General features: G+C 33.1%; 2 protein-coding genes and 1 pseudogene across 2 annotated transcripts; 2 read left to right on the forward strand and 1 right to left on the reverse strand.

Annotated features, from left to right (window-relative positions):
* Positions 1-2,991: 2,991 nt before the first annotated feature.
* Positions 2,992-8,682, reverse strand: LOC134255187 (uncharacterized). The gene is made up of 10 exons (XM_062737691.1): positions 8,488-8,682; positions 8,134-8,236; positions 7,717-7,772; positions 5,233-5,443; positions 4,671-4,978; positions 4,327-4,455; positions 4,102-4,201; positions 3,848-3,922; positions 3,498-3,640; positions 2,992-3,418 (listed from the first exon to the last, which is right to left on the reverse strand). The coding sequence occupies exons 1-10, from the start codon at positions 8,617-8,619 to the stop codon at positions 3,083-3,085; spliced, it is 1,593 nt and encodes a 530-aa protein (XP_062593675.1). The 5' UTR covers positions 8,620-8,682; the 3' UTR covers positions 2,992-3,082.
* A 385-nt stretch (positions 8,683-9,067) lies between these two features.
* On the forward strand, positions 9,068-10,141 carry LOC134255276 (uncharacterized; annotated as a pseudogene).
* Positions 10,142-10,291: 150 nt separating this feature from the next.
* On the forward strand, positions 10,292-18,250 carry LOC134255278 (1-acyl-sn-glycerol-3-phosphate acyltransferase epsilon-like). The gene is made up of 8 exons (XM_062737790.1): positions 10,292-10,560; positions 10,940-11,018; positions 11,129-11,244; positions 12,367-12,453; positions 15,995-16,085; positions 16,405-16,566; positions 17,486-17,609; positions 17,958-18,250. Exons 1-8 carry the CDS (start codon positions 10,345-10,347, stop codon positions 18,184-18,186), a joined length of 1,104 nt encoding a protein of 367 aa, XP_062593774.1. The 5' UTR covers positions 10,292-10,344; the 3' UTR covers positions 18,187-18,250.
* Positions 18,251-18,279: the final 29 nt, after the last annotated feature.

Below are 18,279 nucleotides of genomic sequence, written 5' to 3' on the forward strand. Positions count from 1 at the left end.
ATATTTTAAAGATAGATTTGAATTGTTGCATTTCATTAAGCTGATTGTTAGTACTGTAGACTGGAATATTATTTCCATAATGTTTATAAACAAAAGAGAATTTTTACAGAGTGGTTTATTGAGGAAATGCTTGTAACTGCTTTAAACTTCCTGAATCTGAGGGCATAAAATATTCATTCACGCTTTTTGTAATAAATGTACCTCTCATTTCTTGCTCGTAAACTGTCAAGTGCTTTTTTAGGCCAAGTGAAAACTTTAACTTGAAAATTGATTTTAAGCTTTGCATTTGCTGCAGTCTACACGCCGGTTAGGGCTTAAGAAATCCATATTGCACTTAGCACTTAAAAATAAACTTTCCTGAACAAACTTTTTATCAAGTTTGATAAATTCATTTTAGTTTATTTACCTACCATTATTTACTTATTTTGACCTACTTAAATTCAGGGAAATAATATAATTCATAGCACACGTAAAATCATTAGCCTAAAAAAATGCAATTCCAATGGACGAATGGTACAGCCAGCATTTGTAGCTGAAGGAAATAATAAAAAACGCATTAATTAGCAAACGAGGACACAATTGATAAAAAATCACAAGTGAAATAAATATATTTTGAAAAAATAATGTGCGTTATAAACTGCATCACCCAACTTATCATCTTTTAGACACGTGGGACACTACCAATTTATTTTTTAATCTCAAGAATGGACAGGTACAACTTGGGTATGGACCATATTAAATGAATCGGAATAATTATTCAGTATAATGCACAATAAAAACTTGACACTGTGCAATGTTCAATGTTAGGTCTTTGTCCCTTAGTCAGTTTTCTGTGGGTTCCTTATTGGACACGATTCCAAACGTCTCCAGGTGTAAAGCCTTGGCTATATTTTGTAAAGCTCTTTGGTCCAAATCCTTACTTTCAATCACAAAGTTCCTGTTATTATCAATGTCGGAACCTGACAATCCGTCATTATCGTTATGTTCTATGGCTTGTTTTTCTGACGGTTTCTCTGTTGATGGACACTGTTGCAGCAATATCTTCTCATCGTGGTGGAATCCTCCCTTCTTCGCCAATTCGAGAGCTTCCTTCAAATAACCCTCGGAAACTTCATGCTTTCCTCTATAGTTATAATACTTAGCTTTTGCTCTATAAAAATGCATTCGCCTGCGTATATCTATCACTGAATCATATTGTTCTGTTTCTAACAAACATAAACTGGCATTTTCCAAGTCCTGATCATCAACCACAGCCCCCTCAATAGTTTCTCCGTCGCTGTTTAATCCCAGAAGACAACACGTCTTTTTGTCCAGGTAAATACAGCGCCAATTATTTCGAGCATCCTCATTTTCATTAACGAAATATTGAATTCCAGACTCAATATAATCAAGTATTTCCTTTTTCAAATTAGTATTCGAATTTCGAGCATACAATTCAAGTTTGATATTGACAAGAGCAAATATAATATTTCCAATATCCTTACCAGACATGTACAATGTGGCATCGCCTAATGCAAGAGATAGATATTGCAATCCTTTCTCAATTTTGTCCCCTTGAAACAAAGACACTCCAAAACGGCTCTGATAGCGAATTCTTGTCAGTGTTGGATGACCTGTTTTAGGAATGAGATACTCCATACTCTTGAATTCCTCTTTTCCAAACAGAGACTTGCGGTTCTCACTGTGAGTCCTATACAACACAACCAACGCATCAAGCAACACAAAGCAACAGTCGGCATACTTTCTTTCTTCTATGGGGTCCAAACTTCCACGCTTGATTGCGTTAAGTAAGGTCCTGCTCCACGCCTCAAATTTCGTCATGCAATCCCTTGCTTCTGCATTATGAATCTTCATCTTCACTTTATCCGAAAAGTTTTCAATAAGTTTTTGACTCTCCAGATTCAGGCCGCAAGCAGGTGGTATCGCGTACATCTTTGCCTTCTGAACAGGCTGGGTGCCACTTTCCAGTTCCCTGCAAAGATCCTCGTGTCCCGAATCTTCTAAACACTGAATGATCAACCCCGAACTGCATTTTCTGTATAGTTTTAACAGCAGCCTGGAGCACTCTTCTCTGGAGTTTCTCGATAATAATTTCTCATAGTCTTTAAGATGAATCACGTGGCTGTCCAGCAACGCCCTGGCAAAATATGGAAGCTGGATATTTTCAGCCAAGTAGGAATGGTACTTAATCGAAATTGTAATATCCCTTTCGACCATATTACAAATCCATGCTCATGAAACTACAGATATCATGGCTATGACTTTTGTAAACTTTAGATTGACACAGATATAAACTTCGTCAAAAGCCTCAAGGATGACGGTTGATAAGGTTCGGTGAATTTAGTCGAGTGTCGTGTATCACAGCAATTTAAATACACTTGCAATATTTAAAGGGTTATCCAACAAAAGAAGTGCAATTCTTAGAGAGAATGCCATAATTTGTAAATTTTAGAAATGACTAAACGTTATGACCATTCATAACCAACAGGAATCCGTCATGAAGATAAACATGCGATGATATTATTTTTTTAAGACTCGGTAATAATAAAACTTCCGCTTTGGTCGGCATCACATGACTGGAAATATTTTTATGTAGTGAAACTAATCCAACATTTTAAAGGTCCTTTTTTGTACAGTGAAACGACAACTGGTCGTAATGGACAAATGAATCAAAACTGAAAGTTTATCATCAGGTCTCATATAAAAAATTCCAAAATGTGGTTGTTAAACTCGTATGCCCAGAAACGTGGTCAGGTTTTGATGCGAACACTATAGATCATGGACATACGATTTACAATTCTCTGTTGACAGATACAATAGACAGAACAAAATCATTTATTGTAAGACTCAAGGCATAATAACCCTAAAGGATCTGATGAAATACCTAGGGTTATGATTATTTGGAGAGAAAAAAAAACTTTCTTCGTATTATAAAAACAAGCAAACATAAAATGTGCAATTTTTTTATTGCTTTTCGAAATCATCACTCTAAACAAATACAAGTCAATGAAATGGAGAAAATTTAACAACTATTTTATGAGCATTTATTGAGATTTAAAAAAAAATTTAAACTCCGAGCACCCTAGTTCAAACTGGAAGCACATCGCATATCGCTGTCCGTTTTTGGAGGATCAATGACAAGGTTCGAGCAACACCGTGCCTTCTGAGGGCGGACCGTCTGGTGATTCAGGGGGTTGATTCTGCGCCTGGTGTAGAGACGGGGACCTGGCATCCAGGGGCAAACGACGAAGGCCTCCTCTTCTTTGTGTGGGGAATACGCACGGTACACAATGCGGAAATTTTCCAGCAACTTTTTCGGGCGAATAGTGTCTGCGTAAAGTTTTTCCCAGTGTTCAAGGGAATGAACGACACACGCCTTTTGCATATTGTGATAGAACTCATCCATTGCTTTTCTGGCCTTAAAGCAAAAAAATTAACAATAAATGTTCAATTGTCATCAAATAATTGGCAAGAGCGAGATGCTATATTATACTCACTTGCTCTCTGATGTTAGGCAAATCGTCAATGGTGGGGCGATGCTGCCTGGGATACTTAATTTTCAGAACTGGAAGTGGCACAAAGACTTGTTCTATCTTTGGTATTGTCCATCCGCAATGTTTCTTCCATTTGGTTTTCGCATCTACAAAAATTTAAGGCAAAATTAAATACTGACGTTTTGTACATAATACATGTATACTGATTGAGATAAACTAATATATTGCATATTATATTAATATTTTAATAAAATGTTACATGGGAAATTCGTTCTGCAAAATCAATTTTAATACTGAATTTGTTACAATAAGTTAAATATGATCAAATGATGGCTTCCTGTTTAGCTGCTAACCTTTTGGTTTTTCTTCTTTGATGTTTTCAAAAGGGGTAGATTTGATACCAAGGGACATGTTGAATTTTTTGTTCACTGCAATTAAAAAAAATAACATTGAACCACTGCTTCAATGGCAACAGTAGAAATAATATCGGAAACGGTAAAATATATGCATAATTCTTCTAACACTTCAGAAATGCGGTGAATATATACAGAAATGGATTTAATGATGCAGCTGAATAAGAGAAAGCATTTATCGTTTTTCCCCTTACTGATTTGTCTCTTTATCTTATTGATGAGATCCCCGCCGGGAAGTTTGGTCACTATACTCTCCCTGCCCAAGCCGCCGGGAAACCTCCTGTTGGTGAATTCCTGCAAAATTATCGATAGCTCTGTATACACACAGCTGTCATTTCTACATATTACAAAAAACATTTTCTTCAAGATCAGAAACATGTTTTTACGTTGTAATTTAAACATTTTTAAAGCTTTTTTACCGTTGTTGGAGAATCCGTTTTCGGTTCTTCTCTGACTTCGGGTTGTTCTGATGTTGATCTTTTGGGAGTTGTGACGTTGACCAGGTCTGTTTTTAGCTTGTATTTACTGCTGAATTCTTTATTGCCGAACTGTAAATATGGTTTTTAAAAATAATTAAGTTAGTTTTTTTTTTTACTTTTTCATATACCAGGGGTGTAAGAACTAGTAACATTTTTTCTATATAATATTTTTTCAAAGATAACTTTTCAGAGAACTTTATTATAAGAAGAAAAACTGTAACATTCTTCTGGTGTTTTCTATCAAGTCGTAGTTTTAACTATCATCAAATAGATATTCTCGTTACCTGTCCCGGTCGGTGCATGGCTTTCATTTTCCTGCCTGTTGTTGGAGAAACGAACTGCAGAGGTTTGGCGTACGGCGAATCCGTGTTTCGCGCGTTTTCTTGCATTTCTTTCATTTGGAGCGCAAGTTGACGATCAGTGAGACCAACCAGACGTAAGCCTGCAGTGTAGTGGCTGAGGACATGCGGTTGACGTTTGGTGATGTACCGGAAGTCCTCACCAAGACTCCGCTTTAGAGAGAACTGTGTGATGGCCGTGTAGAACAACCTCTGACGACGGGAGAATATCCCTTTCTTCCTCTTGTCTGCGTCTACGAATTCAAAATACCTTTGAATATTTATTAATCTTCATTCTAATAGGAAATTGTTCAATGCATTCTATATGATTGTACAAGGAACTAGAATAGGAATGTTTGAACCAGATATAGTACATCATATCAACGTTGAGATATAATTTTTTTTTATTTCATAAAATTGAATGCTCGTTTGGAATAATTTGCTTGGTTTTTGTTGAACATAAGGTTGCATCTTTTTCATTTTGCAAGATTTCATCAATAAAACGTACCCTCTCCCCCAAGTCCCTCTAGAAGATCCCCTTGGGTCATATGGAATAGGAATTCATCAAAATCAATTTCTCCGTTTCCATCCTTGTCCAGTTTCTTTAGGACCGTTTCCACTTCCTCCCTCGTGATGTCGCTGTCCACTCGCTTCAGCCCCTCGTAGAGGCTGTCAGCGTTCAGTGTACCGGTGTTGGCGGCATCCAACATGTCGAACAGCTAATGGCGAAATTTTGGAATAGAGGAAAGAGTATCGAAAAGAGGAGTTAGGCACAATCTGCACAATTATATATATACACAGGGACACTTTTGATCCAATATGAATGTTACTAACCCTAATGTCACTTGATTACCAAAATTCCTATTTTTTTTTCATTTTCTTCTTCGGTATTAGTAATTAAAAAAAAGATTATTTTAATTACTCAGTACCTACCCTATATAATCCTGATGAAATATTGACAAACAATTACTCCTAAACAATATGCAGTTTTCTTTTGACACTTAAATTCTAATTACAATAAAATGTGGTAAAGTAGTCAGTAAAGTAACAAGTTTTAAGAGAATTTTCTATCATACAGAAAAGCTGTTATGGCGTGTTTTCCAGAAGCTTTGAAGTAACATCATAGTTTTATCATGTTATGTGATCTGAAAAATATTCTGAAGTATGAGAAAATACCTCGCTTTCCATAATATACATGTATATAGGAGACAAACACAAGTAGTCAAAAAATGTAGAGATATATCAATGTATTGATGTGTAAAATTTTGTATTTTTTATGAGGCGATTATGCAATTATCTTTTGAAAATATAAACTATATTCCCTGAATCATTTCCTTATCTTAATTTAGAGCTAATTAAAAAACTAGGTTAAATGTCTGTGTAAGCAATGCATATGTCTCAGGTGATCGCTGTAGCCCATGTGCCTTCTGCTTTTAGTCGTTTTAACTGCGTGTATTTGGCTATTTATTACTTTCAATGTGTCGCCTGCATGGCACAGGGATTAGAACGAATAAAGATCGTGGGTCCGAATCGTACTGTGGGACATTAAGACTGATCCTTCGGATGAAACCTTATAAAACGATCTTCCGCAGTAGGAGCTTGCCAAAAAAAAAAAAAATCCCGCACTGCTTATAATACTAAGCACCGAGCGCAGGTTTGAATTTTCAGCCTCCCAACGTAAAGTGGTGGCATCTCAATATGGGTGAAAAATTCTCCAAGAGATGTTAAAACAAACAAAAAAGTATTACAGGTGCCTAATGTTGTTAGGTACAATGTACCTTCGAAAGTTTCTCCCTAATAAATAAAATGTTACATTTTTAACCATCAAAAGTACGATCTTTCGTACCCTCTTTATTTTTACTTGCATCCTATTCCTGGAGTTTTTATTTCCTGGTAAGTGTAGGTTCAATTTTTTTTTTTCTGAGTATTGTAACAAAATAATTGTTACAAACAATATTGGTTGTCAATGTTTTCCGGTTTGCAAACTTAATTAATTACTGAAAATGCCATTTAAAATTTCCTGATTTGCTACGGTATAATATGTTGTAACTTGATGTATGTAGATAATCGTGTACAGCAAACAAAGACGAGCAAAAGAAATAAATCCGGAAATTTACTCAAAAGAAACTACTATAGTATTTGTTTCATTTCTCTTACTATTTAGAATAAATCTTAACGAGTGAAAAATTTTATTTCCTTCGTATTAGTTTTATATCTGTTGGAATTGTCGAAAAAAAATGTCTATCTTCCATGTTTCAATTTGTTTTCTTTCATTCATAAAAGTGCCTTTGAAAATTATTCTTTAATCTTTTTCCTCAAAATGCGTAGGATCATCATGTATTGTAACAATTGCCATGCTATTCTCAAAATTTTCATGGAGAAAAGCAAAATTGATTCAATTGCATACATGTACTTGATTTACTTTTTTTCGGTTTAAATAATTGGAAGATATATTCAGAGACATAAATAATGTCTCTGATATAATGCAAAGTGGGTCGTAATCTACCGCTGAAAAATTTTATTGTAAACCATAATGAATTAACATATTCAATATTTAATATTTCATTTTTTTTCTAATATGTACAGTAACACCCCACCAGCTTTTCTATTTTTATCCGATTTTGGATTTATATAATAAAGTAACATCCTCTCCCCCATGACCACGAAACGCATCCCGAAACACAAATTTATCATGATTATTGTGTCATGTGTTACAGAAAAGAAAAAAAAAAGTTCATTCATTTAACGCTAATCATTTTCACCCAATAGAGTTTTTTTGTTTTGTTCTTTTTTATCTGTTTATATTTATTTTTTTAGGGGGGGGGTTGAAAATTTTTATGGGTTAGGATGACCATCTCCTACCTCCTCTCTTTTAAGAAAATTCTTGGATCCGCCCATACTGGGAAGAAGATACGATTAGCGAACTTAATTTTGGGATCTTTAAAAATTTGAATAACGTCTCCAAAAATAAATCACAATGTTTACTACTCACATCTTTGAAAGCTGACACGTTGTCTTCGGTTAGGTCCACAAACCATTCCGGTAAGTCTATAGAGAACAGAATATTTATAATGTTACTTAATACACATTACTTGTATATGAATATGTTAATTACTAGTACACGTATATGAAACACATATCTGTATATCATTTAACTAAATAGTAATTCATGCACAATGAAACTCCGCAATCTTTGAGATTTTAGAAAAATGGTAAAAACTAAGTCCCGATGACAAAAGATTTACCAGAATTAAGAATTTGAATTGTAGGATATATAAATTAAGTTTACAATAATTTCATTTTCGTCACAGTTGTTGTATTAAAATTAAAATGTAAAACCCAAAACATAAAAAAAAAAAAATTAAAAATTATAATAACATTGCTATTTATGTTTGTTGTACAACCGTACCTCCATTATCACAAGAAATACTGGAAGGTTGTGTTTGAGCGCTAAATCGCCGACTTTCTTCGTGATTTCCAACACCACCCGATGATTCTTGCTCTTCAAAATTCTATAAAATATTACGAATTATCAGACTATAGATGACAATATGAAACATTACTATAACTTTACACCAACAATTTCTTTAACTTAATAGAAACTTTAATTGATTTTTTTTTTGTCTGAAATCACTGATTGCGAGATATTCATTCCTTGAATTTTTAACAATGAAAAATCGAATTAATAAAAACGAAAGAAAGAAAAATAGAATGAATGAAAAAAGTGAAAGTTTTGTGTACATACAAATTCAATTCAACCTACCATTTTGCTTTTAGCTGAGTGAGTCAGTTTTCGAAGGAGACCAAGTGCAGGGACATCCTCGGATTTTTGCGCCTTAATCATTTCAGGCTTTGCTTTCTTCTTATTTTTCTTCATTGGTGTTTTTCTCGCCATGTTTAGCCTTTACAATTAAATCCTTATTTGTGACCTCACGCGTTTATGACATCACTTATCTATGGCGTCATAGAATAGTACTGTGACGTTACCAACTTAGAGAGAGAGGGAGAGAGAGAATTGAGAATCCACCAAGAAGATTAACATATTGTGAAAAGAATATTTTGGCTGAGAGGTGTTTCAAAATTTTCTAAGTATAAATAAAACTTAAATTTATCAACTGATTAAAAAAAAAAGATTTTTATTTATTGATAGTATTGTCCATGACTTAAAAAATGGAAAATGTGATCCTGTGCAAGTAAACAATATTCATGTAAATTGCCTGTTATATGCTGATGATATTGTAATATTCTCAGAAAGCAAAAGCGGTTTACAAACCAGTCTTGATATTCTCAGTAACTATTGCTCAAACTGGAAACTTCAAGTTAATGTAGATGAAACTAAAGTTATGATATTTAACTCAAATGGCAAGCCTCAAGGAAATGAATTTAGTTTTAATGGTAATGCAATACAAATTGTACCAAGATACTATTATTTAGGTATTATGATGAAATGTAATAGGAAGTTTAATTTAGCAACAGCTGTGCTTATTGAAAAGGCTAGAAAAGCATGTTTTAAAATGAAAAGAATTATTTGATTTGATAACCCATGTAAACTTTTAGAAAAACTCTTTGATGCTATTGTATTTCCAGTTCTTCTCTATTGTAGTGAAATATGGGGAGTGGATCTCTCATCCAAAGATATTTCAAATATTGAAAATTTTCACTTAAAATTTATTAAAGACATCCTTGGAGTGCACTGCAAAACATCCAATGCTGGTTGTTTAGCAGAACTTAAAAGACTACCACTTTGGTCCAAAATTTCCCTCTCTAGTATCAAATATTGGAATCACCTGAAAACTTCTGATTCTTTGGCCTTTAAACTTTACCAATCCACAAGTAACTGTAATTCTTGGACTAAGAAATTATTTTCTATTCTAGATAATCTTGGATTCTCAAACATTACAAAATATACAGGTTCCATCCAACACCTTTTACCAAACATTAAACAAAGAATCATTGATCAGTGCACTCAGGAGCAAACGTCAAAAATCTTTGGTTCAGAAAAACTTGATTTCTTCAAGAAAGTATACTCAGGAAAAAGAAGTCCTTATGTTGATTTACTCAAAAAAAGATCTGAGAGATCCTCTCTTAGTAGAATTAGACTAAGCGCACATAAACTTGCAATAGAAAGTGGTAGATATATTTCCACATCAAGAAATGAAAGATATTGTAATGTGTGTAATACTGGTGTGATTGAGGATGAAATACATTTTCTTTTTCAATGTAATTCTTACTCTAAGCTAAGAAACACATTCTTTAGTAATATTTATAACATAACAAAGAAAAATAATAATTTTAGCAATGAGAAATATATGTTACAATTATATGTAAACAGTAACATACAAAAAGTCTTGAAAGTTACTGTTAAATTTATCAGAGACTGTTTTGAACTTAGAAGTCAATTACTTGACAATTTTTGAAAAATACGTAAACATTTAATGATGTTCAGTGGGCCTTTGCCAATTATTGTAATTGTGTTTGTGCCAATAAAGTATTTGTATTTGTATTTACTCATTACTTACAAAACTCGAAACATTAGTTGTATGATTTCATGTTTAATGGATAACCGGAAGTAGCACATGTTTACCCGTTTGTAAACAAATCTATCGTAAAGTTATGAAAAATGCTGTCGATTTTAGTCCATGCACAGTCTTTACGTTGGGTATTTCCTGCAACTGCCTTGCTGAGCGCTGCCCCTATACACATTACAGTATGGACAGCTGCTCGATTACTTACTCTTCCCCTGCCCAGGTGCGTGTACAGAGCCCTAGATGACCTTCTCTATGCGACCTACCAAAGATATGTTCTGTTTTTCATGCACTGTTACACTGGCGCAGAGGTAATATTTATATAGACTGCAAATTTTGTATGACATTTTTTTTCTTTATTTAATTAAAAGTAAGTACAGCGAGCTTGATATTGATATAATTTAAATATATTGAAGATCTACTTAATCTTGCACAAATGCATTCCAAAGACTCTGACCCAGGGTTCTAGATTTTGTGTTTATTTTTGTTGATTGTTGAATACCGTATTAAATAAACATTCCGAATAACATTCTATCTATATAAATTATGTCTTTCCAGGACAATTTTTTTCAATTTAATTTTATCATTATCAGATTATGTGTGATATGCTCTTCAGATCAAGTTACCATTATAATGTATTTAAAATCCTAATTTCCATCATTTTAATTTTGTTTTACTTTTTACCAACAGATATACACATATGGTGATACAGAAACTATTGCTGATCAAAAAGAAAATGCAATCTTTATCTGCAATCACCAGTCAACAAGTAAGTTGCATATCTATTGAAGAATTTTATAATTATAAGAGATCTAAATTAATTAAAGTTTGCATTTTGAGTCATTTGATAATACTTTTGGTTTTTTGTATTTCCCACAGTGGATTGGATAGTTGCCAATATAGTTGCATTACAACATGGGTCACTGGGACATGTTAGATATGTTATAAAAGATGGGTTAAAATATTTCCCACTCTATGGTTTTTACTTCAAACAGGTAAGTTTTCCAATGTATCGATTGTTGATATTCATGTATTCTTTAATTATGAGAAGGTTTTTCCTTCTTGTCAGTTATTCTCTAGATTTAATTCAGGTACTTATGCCCCCACCTCCTTACAAACAAATTTTGGGTTTGCAAGAATCATTCTGTCTGTCTAACCAAGGTCATTGACCGAAAGATGTAACATTGTGACCTGTCCATTACTTTTCTAATGGAAATGCAGTGGAAAATTCATGTTTCACACAAAGATTATTTATTAGCTAAGTGTATGCACTGACCTTCACTGAAAGGTCACTCTCAGAAAAATGCATCATTCATATCCAGACCACTCTTTTAACATACGTGTAAAAACTTTAGGAGCTCATATTTAAACATTGATTATGACCTGAAAATGTCCCATTACTAGGCAAAATCAAGGACACTGGAAGAAAAAGAGTTTTTTTTCTGGGATTATATTTCATTTTACGAGAAGTATTGTAAGTTGATACTTTACACAAAGATTTCTTGTGAACAGACTGTATTTCTTGATCATGTTCAATGAAACAGGCAAAATTCATTTTGGGTCTTTAACTTTCCTGTGGAGAAAACTTGAAATATAAATTTCACACAAAAAAATTACTAATGACCCAGCTTTGTTATGATATTAGATGATAGTCATTTAGGAAAGTCAAGGTCACTTGAAGAAAGGTGTAGAATCCCTGTCCTGGTCTTTCTTTTATGAGAGAAATGTTTAAATTCATATCTTATTTGGTATACAGATTGCTTATGAGCTTAGGTGGTATTAAGACCTTGACATAAGGTCCTTTAAGTTCAAGGTCAATAATATAAAAGTGTTAAGTTCATGTTTGTTAAATGATCATTATCTTGGAGAAACATCGGAAGCCTTTGCCTCACAAAAAAGATTACCAGGTACTTTTGACCTGAAAGTTGCATGATCTAGGAGCAAGATCAGTATAGTAAGTTCAAGGTCAGTTTCAGAAAAATGTGTAACCCTCTGCTGCTTATATCTTACAGTAGAGAAACACTGGGAGTTATTTGTTACAGTCATGTATATTGATGCAGTACATGTATTTTGTTTTGTCCATTTGAAAAAAAAAATACCTTTCTGTTTTCTTTCAGCATGATTGCATATATGTTAGAAGGGGAAATTTTAGTAAAGAATGTATGGAAAAACAAGTGAGGAGACTTGCAAAAAGAAATGAACCAGTAAGTTTACTATATACCAGTTAGATGCTCTAATATCTTATCTGTTTGTTGAATCAGTTAGATTCACCAAAGATAATTTGAAAGCTTTGTACGTTTTTCTGGATGCATATTCATTCCTGCTAATTCAGCTATGTCATTTTGTTGAATACCAATATTTCTGCACTAAGGTTCAAAGCATTTCCTTAAGAATATGACAATTTAAACACTTTCAATTTTTCTCATTACTCATGCATGTATGTGCATCCATGTACCATGTTCCATATATCTACACACTTAATTTGATTTACTTGACTCATTTCTCTTTTCTGAATGAAAAATGGAAAATACATGTACTTTTTAGCTCTTCTGAGCCAAAGGCTCAAAGAGCTAATGGCTAATGCTATGGCCATTTGTGCGGTGTGCGTAAACTTTTTAGAATATGGGCCATAACTCAAGAACCCCTTGGCCAATCAGTACCAAATTTGTCACAGGGTATCCTTGGCCCAAGGGCTATTATTTATACTAAAATAAGGGCTGGGACCCTTAAACAAGGGGAGATAATCAGGAAAACAAAACCAAAAGTACTGGTTGCTAAAAAATCTTCTTCTCCATAACCACAAGGCAGATTTTCACCAAACTTACATACAAGGATCAGGATATGTCGAAGATTAAAATTTGCACGGGGAATTACCCTGGGTCAAAGGGCGTGGTCTCAAGGTCACTTCAAAGTTGACTTAAATTTACAATTAATAAAAACGTGTATATTTTGCTTACTATAAGGACTAGGATCATCAATTCTTGTAAGTTGATGCATCTTACGACTTCACATCATGTTAACTCAAAAGTAGGTCACGGTGACCTACTTTTTAAATTTTGCGGGGATTTGTTTTCATATTGATTTGAAGGCATATTTTGGACACTTCAAGGCCTATGATCATCAAACTTTTTCAGTTGATGCATCTTGGGTCCTCAAACAATGTCAACTTAAAAGTAGGTCACCGTGACCTACTTTTTGAACTTTATGACTTATCCTTTTAAAAACATTAAATCCCATTATTTCAGACACTGGGAGGTTTAGAATCATCAAATCTTGTACTTTGATGCATCTTGGGACCTTAAAACATATTTATGAAAAAGTAGATCACTGTGACCTACTTTTTGAATTTTGCCGACATTTGTTTTCAAATTGTTTAAAACGCATATTTTGATTACCTTCAGACCTACGATCATCAAACTTGGTCAGTAGATGCATCTTGGGTCTTTGAAAAATGTCGACCAAAATGTAGGTCATGATGACCTACTTTCGACATTTTATGACTATATTTAAGTATCTTAGGTATTTATTGGCTTAGAATCATCAAATTTTGTGAGTCCATGCATATTTGGTTTTCGGAGAGTGACGACCTAAAAGTAGGTCAGGGCGACCTACTTTTGACATTTTATGGCTTTATTTAAGTATCTCCTGTACTTATTGGCTTAGAATCATCAAACTTTGTGAGTTGATGCATCTTGGGTTTTCGGAGAGTGACTAGGGGTGGGACGATATACCGATACACCGATACATATCGATATTTTTCTCTAAGATACGGTTTAAGATACAAGCATTCAAATATCGGTACGAAACGATACACGAACGACCTATCCAAAAATTGAAAATGAAAGTACATGTCCTTGGAAAATGGCGGCTTGTACGAAGCGAAGAGATGATTTTGATTATTGAAAACACACTTTAGAACTAATAAGTCGTTGTTTATGGGTAAAATGTTTTCACTTTGAAACAGCCTCGGAAGATTGGACAAGAAAAGTTCCGTATGTAATGCGTGCTTTACACAGAAAGCATCGTTTCCAGAGCATTTGACATTATTATTTGTTAGTCCATCTCGTATTTTTTTTGTAATCTCAGCTTTGCTACAGACTTTCAGCAATTAATAAAAATGTAAATGTGATGTTTTTAAATAAATTTTAGTCAGTGTTCTCTGCTGAACTACACAACTATTTGTAAACAACTTCTTAAAAGTAATTTGGTAATAATAATATGTACATGTATGTTTCTTTTTGTAAAATTTTAGTGAATGACATTGATGAACTTCAAGTATTAATTTCAAAGCACACATGATTTGATATAGAATAATTTGTAGATTTAAATGTCAAGGCAAAAAATGAAATAAAGTACTAATTCTTTTGAATAGTTTTATAATTTATCATGTTGATTTAATGACAAGACAAGAAATGAAAAAAAAAATACTAATTTTTTAAAATAGTTTATAATATATCAAAATATCGAGATACGTATCGTATCATGCCAATATATCGAGATACGTATCGTATCGCAAGATCTGTGTATCGTCCCACCCCTAAGAGTAACGACCAAAAAGTAGGTCATGGTGACCTACTTTTGACATTTTGTGACTATAATTAAGTATCTCTAAAATCTAAAAATATTGATGACCTAAAATCATCAAACTTTGTCGGTTCACACATCTTGGGTAAAACACACCCAAGTTCACACAGCATGGGTTATATAAAGGTCACAGTGACCTAGCATTTAAAGTATCTCAGGTACGTATAAGCTTAGACACACATCAAACTTTGTCAGTTTAGGCACCTTGGGTTTTCGAGTATACGTTGATAAAAAGTAGGTCACTGTGACCTACTTCAGTGACATTTTATGGCTATATTTAATCAAACTCTTAATGCCAAAATAAAGAAACTTTACCAAATTGTACAATAAGGTAATATTAAACATTGACACAATGTCACTTGTGAGGTCACGGTGACCTAATTTTGAATATCTCAGGTACTTATTGGCTTAGAATCATCAAACTTTGTCAGTTGATGCATCTTGGGTTTTTGAATAATGTCAACCAAAAAGTAGGTCACAGTGACCTACTTTTGACATTTGATGACTATATTTAATTATCTCTGGTACTAATTGGCTTAGAATCATCAAACTTTGTCAGATGATGCATCTTGGGTTTTCAGAGAATGCTGACCAAAAAGTAGGTCATGGCGACCTACTTTTCAATATCTCAGATACTTATTTACTGTAAATCACTTTTTATTCGCAAGAACTTTATTTTCACATAATTACGCGAAACAGTGTGCTCGCGAAAATTATATTCTTGCGTATAATAGCATTTCTTTAGATTATATAGAGCAATAACTACATTCGTGAAAATTTTGTCTTGCTGATCAAGAGTCAATGACTATCTCGCGAAAATAAGGTGTCGCGAAAATTTAGTGATCTACGGTAATTAGAATCATCAGTCTTTGTCAATTAATGTATCTTGAGTCCTCAGAAAATTTCAATCAAAAGGTAGGTCACTGTGACCTACTTATGGTATTTTATAATTATATTATAATACATTGTATCTTCAGTCTTAACTGGCTAAATATTATCAAACTTTGTAAGTTGATGCATTTTGGGTCTTATGATTCTAATAGAGTTGGAGGCTTCTAATAGAAGTGATAGATTGTACAATTTATCAGAAGAGCGATTCAAGGCCCTTGGGCCTCTTGTTATTTAATTGATTTCATAATGTATATTTTTATTGCTATGTAGGTTTGGATGGTGATATTCCCAGAAGGAACAAGATTCAATCCCACTAATAAGGATCTTTTACAGAAAGCAAGAACATTAACAGAAAAGAAAGGTTCGTTTTAATATTCACCAATGCTAATGGTGAGAAAAGAGCTTTCAAACAGTTTTCAAAATTAGTTTTTTTATTGACATGTTAAAGAGATATCGTATTTGACAGTGCAGAAAAACTGCTGGTAAATATTATTGATTTTGAAATTTTGATAATATCGAAAGGTCCATTGGCTTCAAATTTAAACTATTGTTTCTGGTTTTTAGTTACCAACTTTGAATTGAGTTGATGGCTCAAAAGTTAGTGTGCTGTGGAAGTTGAACTTTAAACTCATTTGAACAAAGTTATTAATTGCAATTAGAAGTCAAGTTTCCTTTTGCAGGCATCACCCCAATGGATCATGTACTACCTCCCAAATTAGGAGCTTTGCAAGTATGTCTGGAAAACATGAGAGAACATGTTACATGTATTTATGATGTAACTATTGCCTTCGGTAAAACAGTGAACAGTTCTGGGCAAAGAGTTGAAGCTCCTGGAATGCCAGGTATGTATAGATTGACTTTAGTTTACTTTAAGTTATATTTCATATTTCAAATATTTCATTGATTTTATCATAAGAATTAATTAATTCATGAGAAATACATGTAATATTTTTTCAAAAGAGTAATAAAAAAAAATGGTATAGTAAAAAAAAATTACTATTGAGCCTAATCATTTTATACAATTTTATAAAATGATACAAAGGGCATTAACTCTTACTTATGTTTCTTCATGGGTTTTCTATGTTTAAAATAAATAAATGCATTGTAAAATGGTTACCCTTAGGCCATAATAAATAATTTGCTAGATTCTCATCCGAATTTTTTTTAAAATCGAGGCGGGCGGGCGGCTTTTATTTTATATTTTTTATTTTTTCAATTTTGCAGATTTTTTATTGACCTGGTCAATCTTAATTTTATACAATAAATCAAAAATAGTAAAGGTTCAATTATCTGTTACTTCACATCATCACCAATCTTTTTCAACCAATGATCCTTGTTTATAATATATACGCAATTATTACAGCAATTACCATCTTTTCAGCTATCAAAATCATGTCGACTTTCGCGGGATTTAAAACGAAAGTAGAATGGTAGATGAATACCGATACTGATCAGAATTAAGACGACGAAAAACAGAAATAAAAAAAATCGAGGCGGGAGTATTTATAAATGGCCTTATATCCATATTCTTAATCAAAATTCTATCAAAAATGGCTTATGATTTCTTTGATTTCATGAAATCCATGGGACTTCTTTATAAATGGTTGTTTATATATTAGATACAATGTCATATATATGTATTGAGCTCATATTTTTACTTTTTAAGAGGTTATATGACAATAAGTTTCATGAATAGAAAATGAAGTATACCGCTAAAATATGTAATGTAGTAACCATTTACCTGCAGCTGGTTACTTTCAGAATTCCTAATGCAAACCTCACCTGAGATTCACCTGAACGTAGAGAAAATTAAGGTGTCAGACGTCCCGAGTGATACAGAGAAACTACAGACCTGGTTAGATAATCAGTACCAGAAGAAAGACAGGTGATTGTAATTTGCTGAATCATCTTATCACTTTATAGCAGGATCACAGTAATTTTTAACTCAGCTTGTCTGTTACAGTCAAATTTTGTAATCTTGAATGTGATTAGACCAAAAAAAATCAGAATGTCCAATGATTTGAGATATTGAGGTTAAAATAAATTTAAAAAAAATTATATGAGACTTCCAAGTCATTAACTAAAATTACACATGTAATTTGATACGTAGCCAAAGCATATCTTACGTACTCTATAAAAGGAATTCTGTAATGGTTGCATATGTGTACTGAATTGTTATGGAAATATTTGATAATGCAAATATATGCAATGAGAAATGCTTTTTTTTTATCAGATTGCTTTCCCATTTTTATTCTGTGGACAAAGACAAAGCTGGCAGATTTCCAGGACAGGCTAATCGTCTACAGATCACTCTTGCCCAGACTTTGCCGGTAGCCATCTTTTATAATGGTTGCCTATGCCTGATGTTTTCACATTCTGTCACACGATCCATGTATTGGAAAGTTTCACTGTTTGGAACACTACTGGGTTGTATATGGATGTCAGTCAGGTCCCAGGCATAGGTCCTTATGTTGCCATATCAAATATTAAATTTGTAAAGCTACATAAGATTTTTTTTTAATTCATAACAAAACTTTACATTTTGAGTATACTTG

The sequence above is a fragment of the Saccostrea cucullata genome, unplaced genomic scaffold (assembly GCF_032062105.1).
Source record: "Saccostrea cucullata isolate Sc308-1 unplaced genomic scaffold, CSIRO_AGI_Scuc_v1 ctg127, whole genome shotgun sequence".
Classification (NCBI taxonomy): domain Eukaryota; kingdom Metazoa; phylum Mollusca; class Bivalvia; order Ostreida; family Ostreidae; genus Saccostrea; species Saccostrea cuccullata.

What these genes read in the sequence shown, in the direction of transcription:
- LOC134255187 (XM_062737691.1), bottom strand. Translation starts at nt 8,619, where the DNA reads ATGGCGAGAAAAACACCAATGAAGAAAAATAAGAAGAAAGCAAAGCCT. An exon ending in TATTTCTTGTGATAATGGAG is followed by an intron (nt 7,773 to 8,133) that starts GTACGGTTGTAC and finishes TGTTCTCTATAG; the next exon opens with ACTTACCGGAATGGTTTGTG. An exon ending in CCATGCACCGACCGGGACAG is followed by an intron (nt 4,456 to 4,670) that starts GTAACGAGAATA and finishes CCATATTTACAG; the next exon opens with TTCGGCAATAAAGAATTCAG.
- LOC134255278 (XM_062737790.1), top strand. Translation starts at nt 10,345, where the DNA reads ATGCTGTCGATTTTAGTCCATGCACAGTCTTTACGTTGGGTATTTCCT. An exon ending in CTGCAATCACCAGTCAACAA is followed by an intron (nt 11,019 to 11,128) that starts GTAAGTTGCATA and finishes TATTTCCCACAG; the next exon opens with TGGATTGGATAGTTGCCAAT. An exon ending in ATGGTTTTTACTTCAAACAG is followed by an intron (nt 11,245 to 12,366) that starts GTAAGTTTTCCA and finishes GTTTTCTTTCAG; the next exon opens with CATGATTGCATATATGTTAG.